Raw genomic sequence first — 16,770 nt, 5'->3', positions numbered from 1 at the left:
CTCAGGAAACATAATTACGCACAATTTTCAGTATGCAGGGCATCATCTTCGACTATTTTTCCCTTCAAACTCCTGATGTTTATGTGAGCAGAGCACACACATACACTCGCGAGAGACAGGAATATGAGTTATAGCCGCTTCAGGACAACAGACAAACCAATTTCATCTCTACATCACCCAAGAATACATGAACGTGAGATCTGGTCTCTGGGAGTTTTGAATTATGAAAGACACAGAGAAGCACAGACATGCACACACTCTCAAGAAAATAACAAACAGACACATCCAACTAACCAGACGTTTGGGACTTCTTACATTAAAGGGGTCATATGATGCTTTTTTAAAAGGTCCCCTTCTTCGTGATCCAATTTTTAACTTTAGTTAGTGTGTAATGTTGTCGTTACAGTATAAATAATATCTGTAAAATTCTAAAGCTCAAAGTTCAATGCCAAGCGAGATATTTGATTTAACAGAATTCGCCTACAACAAACGACCCGTTTGGACTACAGCCCTCTAGTTCCTGCAGTAATGACGTCACTAAAACAGTTTTTTGACTACCCTCCGCCCACATGAATTCACAAAAAGGGGGCGTGGTCTTGTTGTCCTCGGACGGAGAAGAAGGAATAGCTGCGTTTGTTTTTGCCATGTCGTCGAAACGCTGTTATTTTATTTATCTCGGAGTCCAATCATCTTTGTTTGGGCTTCCCAGGGACGCTTTACTTGGAGATGAATGGCTACAATTTATGTTTAACTCGGTTCATGAAAATTATAACCCACATGTAAGTGTATTTTATTATTTAAGTTGGTGCATTTAACAGTTTCTGTAACTTATTACACAAAGGGCAACGCTGTTTAAGCGCATGCTAAGCTGCTGTCGAATCACAACACAGGAACCGCTGGCCCAATCAGAACTCGTTACGTATTTCTGAAGGAGGGACTTTATAGAACAAGGAAGACAGCAGCCCGTTTTTATGACACTGAAAACAACGCTATACACATAGGTGAATTGTGTGGAAAATACGGTTTTTTTACATGCGAAACATGAACACATGTTATATTGCACACTGTAAACACAATCAAAGCTTCAAAAAAGCGCGAATAACGGGACCTTTACAGATCACTATTTTGTGTATTTGGTGTAACACAATATGTTGGCATTCTTTAATTTTCCAAAAACACATTATTGTACATTATTGTAGGTCCTATATGCCTAGTCTCTCTCAAAAGCATCGTTATCTACAAAGTCCCTCCCTCTGACAAGCGCAGTCTGCTCTGATTGGCCAACTGACCCAGTGCATTGTGATTGGCCGAACACAGCCAGCACTCGTCGGAAATGTAACACACCTTTCCATTATCTTGAGCTTCATCTTTCAAAATAAATGTAAAGACATTATAATGTCCTTAGTTTTACCATCACTTCAAGCCTGAAAGGGGAACAGAGTGGTGTGACAGACACAGTGATGAAGCTCCTATGTGTTTGAAGTACACAAGCCACAGACGGTTGAGTCCACTGTGTGACCCTGTCTCTCTCTCTCTCTCTCTCTCTCTCATGATGCACAAAACAAAAAAAGCAGTTGAAAAGTCAATAGCAAATACTTAAACTAATAAGAGAACATACTTCCAGTAGCTGATTCAGAGGGATCAGTTTATCGTAGCAAAGTCAGAGTTACCTCCTTTCTTAGGTTCACGAAACGGTCATCAATAAAATGCGTTGCTGTTCTGTTGTGAGTAATCTTAAAGATTCCTAAATGCATCTACTTTCAGAAGGCCAAATAAAGTGCTTTTGCTTTCTCCTAGAAACACACAGCATCTCCCTGACATGACTGCTTCAACACTAACGGTGTTACTGAAACCACGCCTTCTTTCTTTGCGTGAACATTTGGGCGGCATTACACAAATATTTCCACATAGTGATGTAGACATGTGGGGGCGTGGCAGAGTCTGAACTTTGATAAAGAATATCTCTTTGGATTTGAGACTTTACTCTTTGCAACTTTATAGATATTCTTTATGCACCAAGAGCTTGTAACACTCCAAAGAAAAATACATTTTTTTTTTTTTTTTATCTCATCATATGACCCCTTTAAAGCACAAGATGTTCTTTGGATCATAAGGTTTTGCTCATGTCAACTTGAGTGCTGCTGTCAGAAAACCAAATACTAATACGAATCAAAATGTTATGCTAATAATATGATATGCCAGCAAAAATGCTAAACAGAGGTAGTTTCAGATTTTGAAGCAGAAGGTGATACTCACATGGGGGTAGAGGGGGAAATGCAGGTTCTTCCTGAGCTGAGCGACTGAGGAGCCACACCAGTCCTCAAAGACGTGGAGATTCGCCTGACCTTTAAACTGGGAAGAAGAAGAAACATGGAAGACCTGAAGATTACTTTCTGACACATTGCTGAAGTGGATAAAATTTTTAATAAAAATGAATTTAATGTGTTTTTTAATTGAAGAATTGCGGTTTAAAAAAATATATATATATATTACCAAATACTCATATAAAGCACACTGGCATTATGCTAACAAGAACAGTTAAGAGAAAAGAAACATCCGGCTGCAAGGTGGCGCACACAATAAAGCGCGCTCTATGAAAGACCATAACGTTACAGAGCAGAATGCATTTTTTCATAGATAAAGATGGCAGTGTAATGGAAAAACAACACAAGGTTATGAGACGTCAGTAACTTGAGTATTACTTTTAACTTGAGTAGCATATTTTCTGTTTCAAGCATGAGACGCTGCATAAGATGCAAGAGTCGAACGCAAATGTCAAACACATTTACAGGAAAACAATGGAAAATCAGCGCAAGGGAATGAAAAACCTGTAAGTAACCACTACTGTATAACTGATATTTCATGCTTGCATGATGCTCATGGGCTGATTTTTTTTTAAAGATATTTAATGTTAATGTTCTATTGGTGTTATACTTCTAGTCATTTTGAATTTGAATAGCCTTGACATTCAGAAGCATTTTGACATAGCCTTGACACAAAGATGCTTTTTTTTTTTTTTGCATTTTTTTTTTAATATATTATTTCTGAAAATATATTATAGGATATGTTTAAGAAAAGTTTGTACTTGTTGGTTGACTGTAGCATAACATTTTGTGATGCTTGTAGTTTGGAAAGTTAAAGTTTCAAAGCAGCTTCCCAAACACTGGCAGAAACCCATGCTGAGACCAGCATCCAACACCCAACGTGCTGGTCACCAGCTGTGCTCGTCTCTTCAGCAGGGAGCCAGTGTGTTCCTGGATGAAAACAAAATATCCACAGTCTTTCAAAAAACACTAGCTTCTGTATTATGAGATTTACAGCAGGACCACACCAGGGATTGAGTCACCAAACCGCTGAAGACCTGTCAGAGCATCAAAACCTGTCCTGACCGCTGCCGTGTGACCTCAGCTGGACCGACCCGCCACAATCTGATCCACAGGGAGTTGAGCATTAATAAAACACCACAGCAGTTTAGATGACTGGTGTTTTGGCACATTGTTCCACACAGCGTCCACAGGCTCCCCAAAAACCACAACATCAAGAGGTGTTACAGCCTGCAGCGAAAAGCAAGAAAACCAGAAGATTTTCCAGCCAAGTAGAAAAATCGAATCGTTTCGGAATGCGCTCACGGCGCTCACTTCTGATGGGCCGCGTCACAAACCATTAGCATCAGTTAGCACGCTAAAGCACGGATGACCACGCGCAATACAGAGACCGCCGGATCTCGCCGATGTCAGTTAAAGCTCTTTAAGCCCGACAAATAGAACCGACATATTCACATTAGACAGCCGGCTACACTTTCAACCCAGTTTATTTTATTCCCGGTATCTGGTGTCTGTCAGAAGACATTAGACTGTGGCAGGCAGAAGAGAACTGGGAGTTATTGTTTATTCCTTGCTGTTGGCGCAAAATTGATTCCTTTCTCTCCCTTGGCGAATTTTTTAAATGCGATCAATACAAGAAAATCAGAAGCACAATTCTGTTACACAGCACATTTGCACACACCACAGAGACTGAGGGAATAAAGGCACCTTGCGGTTGAAGTACTGGAGGGAAATTCATTCACTTTTATGAAGTGGAGAAACTTTGGTTGCATCAGTTCGCAATGAATCTTTGATGAACAAATGTTCCTGACCATCACAGCTGAGGTGAACTCGGTCAGCTCATCAGTTTCTTTAGTTTATCTAATAGTCATTTCGGGAACTGACCTCGGGTTCAGGAGGAATGGTTGGTGTCCTGCTGAGAAAGTGTGAAGTGTTTGATGATGCAATTTAAAGGCCTTTCTTAAAGGAGTCATATCATGCAAAAACTATAAAAAAATAATCATTATAATAAAATAGCCATTTGTAGATTTAACTCAACATTCAAAATCTAAACAAAGCTGCAAAAGTAGCTCATCTTCTATCTTCAAGGTTGTGACAATGGAAAGCTCAAAAAATATATAGATTTCAGGCAACTTTTACTTCAATACATTTTCTAATTAAAATGTATACTTTTATTTCGATACATTTCCTCTAAGTATATTCGTTACTTACTACAAAATAGTCAGAAGAACACAGACTGCAGGAAAGAAGGTTTGACGAATCAGTGGTCTGGCGTTTGCTAGTAAAAACACCTTTGCTTATGTGCAACAAGTGTGCCGCGCACAAATGCGGATGATTTAACTTTCCCACTCAAGTTGAGACAGTGTGACATAGCATCATCTGTGATAATATGGTAAGTGTTGTTGTAATGATGTGCAATCTGACGTTATCAAGTAGGCTATATAATCAAATCATACACAGAGTACACGCACATTGATTTATTAGTCTTTTAAAACTCAAAATTCGAGGCATTCTAAATAAGCAAAAATGCTTATTTATGCTTTTTATATTTATATAATTTCATGTAGGCCTAGTTAACTTAAACTATAATCACAAAAAGAGTACCGTTTTTCTGCAGATGCATGAACACATTAAATAATAATTCTATTCAAGTTCAGTAAAGCAATAAATGACTTACATTTTAGACATAATATTGCTGGTTTCTGCTCAGTTTTGCTAATGAAAATAGTTCATTTTATGAAGTTTTAGTTTATTTATTTATTTATTTGCTTCTTTACGATTTACTTTTACTTTCGATACTTAAGTACATTTAAGATTTTAAAAATGCTTTTTGTACTTAAGTACAATAAATATAACATACTTTACTCAATACTTTTACTCAAGTAATATTCTAAACGGTGACTTAAACTTCTACAAAAGTAATTTTCTGGTAATATATCTGTACTTTACTTGAGTATGACTTGCAGGTACTTTATACACCACTGCATAAATATATCTCATATATGTATCAAAAATATCTCATAAAAATGTTTAGCATGAATAAAATACAATAAATATATTGTGTGAATTAATCTATGTATAATAATATTACATGAATGTAAACGTAAGCATATTTTCATGTTAGTATATGTTGATTATTTGTATTTAGTGGTTTGGGATGAGAAAAGTGCAATTAATTAAAATGCATTATTTTTATTATGATAAATGTTACATGTAGTCATATAAACGTCATGATTTTTTTTGTAAGAATAATTCATCTGCCATGAATGAACGACAGACCGGGCGAACATACAAACATATTAATACATTCAATTTCAATTTAATAATAATGTCAATATTTGAAAATATTCCTATACAGTATATTGCTATTCTACTGACAATAGGCAACGGATCTTTTCGTGCAAAGATTTTACTGAAATTTCACAACACACACTAAATATGAAATTAATTCCACCTCAAAATTATATTACAAAACTGCATATTTATATTATCGGAAAGATTTCTCTCTTTTACATTTATACCAATTTTTGTCACTATTTGAAGCCTGGGTGAAGCAGTGCTAGCTATATTAGAATAAGAGAAAAAACTATTGTGCCTTTGGATGTCAGAATTGGAATGGAAATAATTTTTAGGTTAGCCAATCATAACAAAAGATTAGCATCATTCACTGACCTTAATGTTTTTACACACCTCTATGACTTTCTTATATATCTAATAAGATATTATGAGAAAGAACAATGTCCAAACAAAGTCCAAACACCGAGACATTTTTGAACTTCTTTTGTGGCCAGAAGAAAAGTCTTAAAATGTTCAGGAAAACCACACAGTGATCTTAGACCACATTTATTTCTATCCTTAACATGTCACGCCCACCCTTAATTTCTGTACAGAAATAGTCTGAAAACAGTTTCTGTTCCTACATCATAAACATCAACACCAGGGACTCTGATTGGATCCTCGCAGCTGTTTTATTACATACACTGTTGAATTCAGTGAGTCAGTCTCTCATTTGTGCTGTGAGCTTTTATCCTTGGTACCAGCCCACAAACTAGGCCACAGAGATTAACCCTGCGATTCCACGGCTATAAATAAACACCTTCAAGCAGAACATACTGTATTTTCATAGAGTGCCATTCTTTTTTAAACCGCAGGGATTTTTATGGGGAGGTTTTGATTAAACTCAATCGCCTTCATGGGTAAATATGGCATCTGTCTTCAACGTTTATATAATCCTAACGTGCTTTAATATCTCCTGCGTGTTTGATTCATAGCTATAAAAGTGCAGTGATTGCTAACAAAATCAAGTCTTGTGAAGTCAAATAATAGCTTTATGTGATTTAACGCTTTTCAGTGACAATCTACTCTCCAGTCAGCGATTAACTCAAGAATCACTGAGACCAGATCAGTGAATCACTGATTCACTGAGTCACTGAGCTGAATTTGAAAACTGAATCAGTAAACGAATCGCTCTTTGGAAACAATTCTTTTCAGCGATCTGGTTCGCAAATCAAACTGAATACATTGTGAATAAAAAGAACTGATTCAATACTGAATTAGAACTCAATGGTTCTTCAAAAGTTCACATTTGGGTGTTTTTATGAAACTGGATGTGGTTATACAAGAAACCAGTGACCGTATAAAGAATCACATTTGCTCTTTCAGTAACGTTTATCCTAAAACACATCTTTCTCGCAAAAGAGAACGGCCACAGCTATGAATCTGATTTAAGAACCTTCTTATGCCTTTCTTAACGTGCTCAAAACCAAGCGTAATTACAAGTAAAAGTATTCAACAGGACACTTTACAATTAAAATTACACAAGTCGTCAATGTCCTTAGGACTTCATTGACTTGTGTAAATTTGCAATTTGAGTTGAACTGTATGAAACAAGTCAAATCCAGAACAATGTCATTCAATATACTCAAGACTTGAATCTACTCCAACATGAATAGTGAGAAATGCCATACATCAATTGGATTAGTTATTGTGTGCAGCGCTGTTTAATGTATCCATCAACCGATCTCTCAAGCGATCACTCATCTGTGTCCTTTATGATGTCACATGGCCTCACACTGATTGATGATAGTAATCAAACGTTCTCATTAATGCATTAATGGAAACCCTCCTGCTTCCCAGAACTGCTGCTAATGACCTGTATTTGGGAAGACGGAGAGACAGAGACCCGCTACTTTAGATTAATGTTGCACAGCCTATAGGGGCGCAATGACATCATCGCATCGTCGTTGAATTTTTGAATAAAGGTGTGGTTACAGCACATCATCTACTAGTGGGTGTTAACTGCTAATGCTAACCTGATCTCTCATTTTATTAAATATTTTATGGAAAATTACCTTTTTTTTTATTATTATCCTTTGTAATGTTATTTAAAAGGAGAATGATGTTTCTTGCATAAGTGTAGACACATCATCTGCCAGTAGGGGCGAACCAGAGCTCAGAATCTCACTAAAAACAAATGGCTTGTGGTCGCTTTGTCACTGCAAATGCCGTGAATGCCCCATGAGTGTTGTGTTTGGGAGTCTTCTGGTAGGGTTCACATACTACAAAACAACTGTGACATTCACTCACCGGTCAGAAAATCACACCGTATAAACTTTACACAGCCAGAAAAGATGGCTCTATTCCAGCACAAAGAATAACCAGAGAAATATTTCTCCCAGGAGCCTATTGTATTTCTTAGAGCAAACCTCATATCCCACGAGTGTGTCTATAAAAACATGACCTTCACTTTTCTCAGTCAGTCTGGTGGAGGCCCATTGATCTAAATCCTCTCAATACCAGACAGACCTGCTTCACTCCAAACTCTCCTCCTGTCTCAAGCACAACAGCAAACCACGGAAGGAATCACGTCCCACGAAAGCAGGTTTGTGCATGACATAGACAAACAATTAGTCTCTGCTCACAATGACAAGCCATGGCAACATTTGTCACCCACAATTCCTCTGGGATTGGGCATCAGAGACGTGATGTGTACCACAATCATGCAACTGTGGGCATCTAATGCAGGATTGCTCTCTCGAGTCGCTCCAGACTGTATGCTACACCGCTGATGTGGAATGAGCCACAATGGTCGGCTAGTCTAACAATGACCAACAAGCTGATTGGTGATGTCCCAAGTTACCTGAGAGCACAAAGCATTTCCACAGTGCATTTTTTCAGCAACTTTGGTTCCGGATGTGTTTTTCATTCCTTTTCCATTCCAAGCCATGAACCAAACCAACCATCTATAAGGAGAACTAAATATTTATTTTAAAATCAGACAAAAAGACAAAGGTACAGGATGTATTCAATGGTTTTAGTGAGTAAAGGGACTACAATCCCATGAAGCAATGTTAATGACAAATTAAAAACAATGGAGAGAAAAAAATGTCTACTTTTAAGTGTTCATTGTACAAAATAAATAAAGATGAATCTTTGTTAAAGTTGTTTGTGTTTTGTTGTTTGATTAAGGTAACTGACACCGACAGCAGCAGCTATAGCTGCTATCACTTTAAGACCTAATGCACGGATCCGATATACTGACTGTGTTTATGGAAATAATTGCTGAGAAGACTATTTTGAGATCATTTGAGTATATTCGTCCATTCAAACTCAAGGAGTTGTGAAAGAGAGTTGAATTCTGTGATCGAAGTGCCAAAGCTAAGTTCTCCTTCACAATACAATGTTTTAAAATCACTTGAATATTTAAATAACAGATTTATTGTCTCTATGTATTTTAATTAGATTCGATTTTCCAAACGAATCATTTAATGTACTGGTTTAGCATACAATTATTGGATTAGCCTGATAGCTTAGTCTACAGTTTTACCCTGTGTAAAAATACATGCTAAGCTAATGTGTTTAGCAGGTAGCAGTCAAAGCAATCCGGTCTACAACATGAACCTTTGCAATAGGTCAACAAATTACGCGATTGGAATAATAACTAAAGATGCGATCACGTCAATGAAATTTCAGCAACATTTCATAACCAAAAATAGGTCCATTGTCTATTGTTAATAGTGTAGCTATGTTTAAAGTACATCTCACATTTTCAATTTTGTGTTGGTCAACGTGACAAATTTGGTTGGGGAATCTTTCACTCTCACATAAAATTCCTAATCGTGTGGAGTAATAAAGAATTAACCAAAATTTGCTTCACGGTAAATGTGACTATATTTTGATGTTATTCTAAGCATGTACAATGTTGTTTGATAAGGCATTGCAAACGGCAGACAGAACTCAGTGGATGTTGTGCTCTTGTGATGATATGTCAAGTTCATAACAATTAGAGCGCAATAGTCTTTGTCATGATGTGCTCTATCTAGCTGTTAAACTTGATTCATGCTAAGTTAAATAAAGTAATTAATTAATCACACTCATGTCGTTCCAAACCCATAAGACCTTCATTCATCTTCAGAACACAAATTAAGATATTTTTGATGAATTCAAAGAGCTCTCTAACTTGCATAGACAGCAATGTAACTGACACATTCTAGACCACAAAAGCTAGTAAGGACATCGATAAAATAGTCCGTGTGACATCATGGTTCAACCGTAATTTTATGAAGCTATGAGGATACTTCTTGTGCACAAAGAAAACTAAAATAATGACTTTATTCCACATTTATTTTTCTCTTTTGTGTCAGTCTTCATCTTCATCATAAAATTAAGGTTGAACAGATGTCACGTGAACTATTTTAACTCCTTACTACCTATCTGAGCTTAAGACTTGTCAGTTTGCAGTCTACACGTTCAGAAAGCTCTATGATTTCATCAAAAATATCTAAAAAAAAATTCTGAAGATGAATAAAGGTCTTACGGGTTTTTAATGAAATAAGGGTGAGTAATTAATGACAGAATTGTCCTTTTTGGATGAACTATCCCTTTAAGCGTTCGTCACTTCATCACTTCCTCAAAATCAATTATTCAACTAATCTATAGTTTGGCTACTACAGAAGAAGTTTGTGTTTGAGATATATCACAGATTGAATACAGATATCCTACCGGCTCTGGTCTTCGTGACTGTACTGTAATAACCCGACAGGAAATCACTGATGCTCACAATTTTCTCAACTCTCTAATGACACATAATGGCTTCGGATAACTGCTGCCAGCACTGTCATTTAGTGGTAACTGGGAAACTAAAGAGAGTTCCTCAAAGGCGGAAACGGATAGCATCCTCAGATGAGGGAAAAAGCAATGATGCTCTTAGCACAGAGGCAACAAAAGTGGAAATGAAACTGAGAGGTCAAAGTCTTCTATATGGAACTGATGCATCATGTGGCCCACTGGCGTTACAGCTCATCTATAAAGTGCCATTAATTCAAGACCCCGTCAACGGTCTGTAGTCCTGCTAATGGTCTGGGTGCCCATTACCATCAATCCTCCATCAAAGCGTTTCCCTTTTCCTCGCACCTACATCTCTCCACCTGAAGGATTCATAGTCTGTCAGAACGGCCAGATCTCACAAAAGCCGAACCTTGTGATACCATTAAGAAAAGAATTGCTCTTAATTCAAGCGATAGCAGCCTGTGTTTGCATTGCTAAGCTGTGAACATCTGCCTGATCTCAGGGCTGTTATTCGGCCGGATATCACCTGTGCTCACTCCTATAAATAACACAGCGTCTGAGAGCTGTCAGGGACCGGCCATCCATTCCCCAGAAGCAACTGTGGCTGGCGCTCAACACAACATTCAGTTGCCAACACACCAGAGAAAGGCAAAAACAGACAACATAAAGAACGGGCTAAGGATAGAGCAGTCACAAAAAATGTAGAGATGCAGTATATATCAGTACCATTTTGACTATAGGACAATTTTAGAGATTTTGTTTTTCGGGTAACGTTCCATTTTATATACTATATATATTATTTATTCATATATTTTAAATATACATTTTATATATTGTATATATTTTTGTATACAATTACAAGCTAGAAAAAGAAGGAATAAAGATGAATTTTTAAGATGAAACCACATATTTTGAAAGAGATGAGTTTTCAGCTGTCGCTTGAAAATTGTCAGGGATTCAGTCTTCGGATAGTGGAAGATCATTCCACCAGCCAGGAATGGTGAACGAGAATGTTCTGGAAAGTGATTTTGAGCCTCTCTGTGGTGGTACCATGAGGCGTCGTTCACTAGTGGATCTCAGACTTCTATCAATGTCTTGAAAGAGAGGTGTACCATGATCTCTTTTGGGTTCATTGAAGACCAGTTGTGCCGCTGCATTCTGAATCATTTGTAAAGGTTTGATTGTGCTTGATGGAAGTCTCTTATGTAAACAGATGCATATGAAAAATTATGTGATCATCAGCAATAGACAGCATATAAATGAAAACTGCATAATGTTACAGAGTAAACTGTTGATCCAGATCATCAAAATCATCAAAATGGTGGCTGGCAACTTTTTTCTAAAATGCAGGCGGGGAAAGAGTTAAAAATTCTACAGATTTTGTTGTTGTTATAGCCTAAATTAAAGTTGTAAACTATCAGCATTGTTGTTATTGTTAACTACAACTAGAAATCTGCATCTGAAATCAAGCTGAAACTAAATAAATAAATACTAGATGAAAAAGTTAAAACTGAAAAAAAAAAAATGCTAAATGGAATATAAAGCTAAAATAAAGCCTTGTATAAAATAAAAATATATGAAAAAAGAAATATATAAAAATATAAATATAAAATCTAATTCAAAATCTTAATACTTTTTAAATAACTTAAAAAAAGAGTTTTACATAATTTTAAAAAGTCACAAATAAAACGCAAGAAATGCAAGTGCTGTCATTTATCACTGGCTTAACATTATTCTTTAAACAATATTTTATATTACATTTTATAACACAGTTAAATGTAATCTTTGGCAAATGTTATCTTTTATGCTATACATTATAGTGTTGTGATGCCCAATTTCAGTAAGCATTTCAAACTATTACTTGCATTTCTAGCGTGTATTTATATATTTTAGCATTTAAAAATAATAATAATAATATCGGTGTATCCCTATGAAACTAGTTTAAAATATGATAATACTTTAACATCAAGTAACCTCAGTGCACACTTGAAAAGATCCAGGTTAAATCGTATTTAATGATGGTTTCTTTCCAGATGAGCACGAAAAATGCTAAGAGGGATCAGGCCTGGCCTTTGTGAAGGTCAGTTGAATTTTTCCACAGACTCAGTAAAGGGTTTCAGAATGCACCTCACTTCAAGCACAGGGGTATTGTCATGCTGGAACCGCCACAAGTGGCTTGAATCCGTCTACAACCAGAGGCACCGAAGCGGCACGTCGTCTCTGAATGTTCCCTTACACGGACAATCAGCTGCTGTGAGCGATACTAAACTTTAGCAAAGGTAAGACGGGCAAAATAACTCGCTATCCTACTTTATCTACTGTGCAGTAGCTGTATAGTTGTCTGGCTAGTGAGTGTGAGAGCCCTGTGTTTACCGGACCTGAGAGCGTCAACAAACCTCTGCCACTGACCGGCAGAATATTCCTAGATCGCAATTATTATTTAAAAAGGTGCATCTAATTCTCCTGCATTCATACTGATTTCTGCAGCAGCTCTGGCTCATTATTCTGCATGTGCTGGTTTGTTTGACGGGCCTCATTGGCTGAAATGCCCACCGTTCTGAGCACTGCGTTAAATCCTGTGCTTTCCAAAATAAGCAGCTTAGGAGAAAAACTTTTTACTTTATCTCACAGGAATAATCATGACAATAATGTAACTTTAATGGAGATGGATAAACCATCCAATTTAATACATCATCATCCAACTGTTTGGAATGGAAGCTTGTTTCCATTACGCAATGAAAAAAAAAAATTCAAATTAAAAGTTAATTGCTTTTCAACTCACAATTCTCATTCTTACATCTTGTAATTTTAACTTTTTTTTTGCTCAGAATTCAGAACTCAGATTCACACACACACACACACACACACACACACACACACACACACACACACACACACACACACAAACATAAGGTAATAGCAACTTTATATCTCAGTTCAGACTATTATTTATGCAATTTCAAGTTTATGTCCCACAATTCTGACTTTTATTTCTTAGACTGTGAGTTTAGATTTTTCAGTTTGGACATTTTTCTTGGAATTCAGACTTTACATATGGCAATATATATATATATATATATATATATATATATATATATATATATATATATATATATATATATATATATATATATATATTGCTAAAATAAAAAAAAATAAAAAAAATAGAAATTAAAAGGTGTTTGGAAAATTTTGTGTTTGTATATATTTTGTTATTAACGTAATTATATTTGGGGGTTTGTTTGTGATTGTATACGTTTTGTTATTAACGCAATTATATTTGGGGATTTGTTTGTGATTGTATACGTTTTGTTATTAACATAATTACATTCGGAGATTTGTTTGTGATTGTATATGTTTTGTTATTAACGTAATTATATTCGGGGGTTTGTTCGTGATTGTATACGTTTTGTTATTAACGCAATTATATTTGGGGATTTGTTTGTGATTGTATACGTTTTGTTATTAACATAATTACATTCGGAGATTTGTTTGTGATTGTATATGTTTTGTTATTAACGTAATTATATTCGGGGGTTTGTTTGTGATTGTATACGTTTTGTTATTAACGTAATTATATTCGGGGGTTTGTTCGTGATTGTATACGTTTTGTTATTAACGTAATTATATTCGGGGGTTTGTTCGTGATTGTATACGTTTTGTTATTAACGTAATTATATTCGGGGGTTTGTTTGTGATTGTATACGTTTTGTTATTAACGTAATTATATTTGGAGGTTTGTTTGTGATTGTATACGTTTTGTTATTAACGTAATTATATTTGGAGGTTTGTTTGTGATTGTATACATTTTGTTATTAACGTAATTATATTCGGGGGTTTGTTCGTGATTGTATACGTTTTGTTATTAACGTAATTATATTCGGGGGTTTGTTTGTGATTGTATACGTTTTGTTATTAACGTAATTATATTTGGAGGTTTGTTTGTGATTGTATACGTTTTGTTATTAACGTAATTATATTTGGAGGTTTGTTTGTGACTGTATACTTTTTGTTTTTAACGTAATTATATTTGGGGGTTTGTTTGTGAATTTATACATTTTGTTATTAACGTAATTATATTTGGGGATTTGTTTGTGATTGTATACGTTTTATTATTAACGTAGTTATATTTGGGGATTTGTTTGTGATTGTATATGTTTTGTTATTAACGTAATTTGTTTGGGGATTTCTTTCACTTTGTTGTTTGAAATAGTTTTGTAAAAAATTAAATAATATCATAAGATGCATTTTGCTTTTCTGATTTAAAATTCATAATTCTTAATTTTTTACCAAAGTTTTCATCTCATGATTTTGATTAAAATTTAATTAAAAGGTGATTGCACATTTTTTTCTCACAATTCCGACTTTTTCTAAGAATCGCAATTACGGGTTTATATGACAGTTAAGACTTTTCTTCTCAAAATAGCAAATTTATATCTCACAATTTTGAATTGATATCTTACAGTTCAGTATTCAGAGTAAAAAAATGTGAGATGTAAATTCAGAAGTCAAAGTCAGAATTGTGAGATAAAAAGATTTAAAAAAAAAACTTCATCTTAGTCTAATATAGGCAAAAAAAAAAAAAAAAGCCAGAAATAAACTTCTTTTTTTAATCCAGTAAATTGAGCAGCAGTTCAATCCAGTATTCAGCGACTTTGAATACTAATGAGCACTTTAACTCGAGCCATGAAATCGTGGGCTAAATCTTGCCAGATATTACAGCTGATATTAAAATATGACATTAAAACAGTTTGTTCATTACACAAAATTGCATGTTACAGAAAATGGTGCAGGCCAGCATGTGCTAATTAAGAGCTTCAGTGAAAGTTTGAGAACTTCTTATTAAGAACCTACACAGCTGACGACAAACAAAAGTGCGATAATGAGTCATTGTCCAACGTAAAATGACAAAAATAAAACGAAAAGCATGATACTCATACCTCTGGTTTCCATGGCAACTTTTTGTACTTCTGTGTGATGAACTTGCGGATTTCAGCTTGATCTTTATCATGAAGGGTCCCAGCGTTGGGCTCATCCTCCTGCTAGAGAGAAACAGAGACGGCCATTTACATATATTATGACGTTATTAAATGAATAACTCATCATGCTATTTTCTAATATATTTTAAAATATTCACATTAACATATATATATATACACACAAACATTTTAATATGTATTTTTTAATTTGTATTATAATATATTAATAATAAATAAGGTGACAAAAGGTGACAGATGGGTCACAGTATCTTCCAAAATATTTATAAAAATAATTAATTTAATGAAATAATCAGAAAGAAAAAAAAATAAAGATTTGCATATTACTTCTGTTACATGCATTTCACATGTATAAATACTGTAATGTGAATCTCCATTGAGAATAATAAAAATTAAAAAAAAAAAAACTCTAAAATAATGGATGCACAATATGGGGTGAAAATGTGCATGAAATGTCATGAAAAAAATTCTGAATATATCTTAATTATCATTATGATTCTAAAACAGTCTTAGTTTTCCTAAACAAAATAGAATTATGCATGTTTTTTTAAATGTCTTGGGGTTAAATTTGACCTGGACATGTTTATGACATTAGAAAGCAGCTCAGATATTAATACGGTCTGTCAGACATGCAGCAGCTTTTCTTTGGTGAGTTCATCGGCAAAGAAACAGAGCGCTCTTCTCTTCTCTTCTCTTCAGCTCAGTTCATTTCTCTCCATATTAATCTCCTGCTTCAGTCATGTGTCACATGTCAATGTTCAGCGCTAATTGAAAATTGCACCGAAGCATCACAAAACCCGATTAGGAGTGGCTTAAAGTCAATACTGTCGAAGAGAAGTCACAGTAATAAAGGCCTTTATATATCGTGTTAGTTATTATGTGTCTCATTTGACAGCTGGAATGACTGGCTATGTTCACAAACCCATAAGTATAAGTGTATAAGTATCTATACTGTGAATGCATATGTTCTCTATGCAAACAAGATCTGGATGACCTGAGCATATTATGCTAGGAATCCTATCCCAGAATGCAATGCACTTAAATTAACCTTGTATTCCCTTCATGTTATCCATAATCACTTCACATTAAACATTAAAAAATAATTATTTTTCTTTGTAAAATAAAAACTGGATGCAAATGTTTGAATTATGCAAGTAATGAGGTCATTCGACAACAAAGTAGCACAATAACGATTAAAAGATGTATTTTTTTTTTCATAAGGGACAATGGTAAACCAAAGTGTACATGATAAAGGAGAAATATTTTAAAAATTACATTCAAGTTCTTAGAAATGTAAAATTTGCATGCTGTTTCTACATTGTTTTGAACACTTTTTCTTACGATTTAATACAATTCTAATGAAATATCTGTATAGTCTATGT

At 35.0% G+C, this 16,770-nt stretch overlaps 1 protein-coding gene across 2 annotated transcripts in view; it reads right to left on the bottom strand.

The window, feature by feature from the left end:
* Window positions 1-16,770, bottom strand: part of LOC113043593 (N-acetyl-beta-glucosaminyl-glycoprotein 4-beta-N-acetylgalactosaminyltransferase 1-like) — a 145,632-nt gene that overhangs the window by 60,618 nt on the left and 68,244 nt on the right. Inside the window, exons 3-4 of one of the 2 annotated variants that reach the window (XM_026203080.1) lie at window positions 15,332-15,433; window positions 2,257-2,352 (exon numbers count right to left, since the gene is read on the bottom strand). In XM_026203080.1, coding sequence (XP_026058865.1) covers window positions 2,257-2,352; window positions 15,332-15,433 — 198 coding nt within the window. The remainder of the gene's footprint in view (window positions 1-2,256; window positions 2,353-15,331; window positions 15,434-16,770) is intronic. The other variant, XM_026203081.1, reaches the window with a different exon arrangement.

Source organism: Carassius auratus, chromosome 25, assembly GCF_003368295.1.
Source record: "Carassius auratus strain Wakin chromosome 25, ASM336829v1, whole genome shotgun sequence".
Lineage (NCBI taxonomy): Eukaryota > Metazoa > Chordata > Actinopteri > Cypriniformes > Cyprinidae > Carassius > Carassius auratus.
Note: the sequence above shows the minus strand (reverse complement) of the source record. Positions and strands in the feature narration are given on the sequence as shown.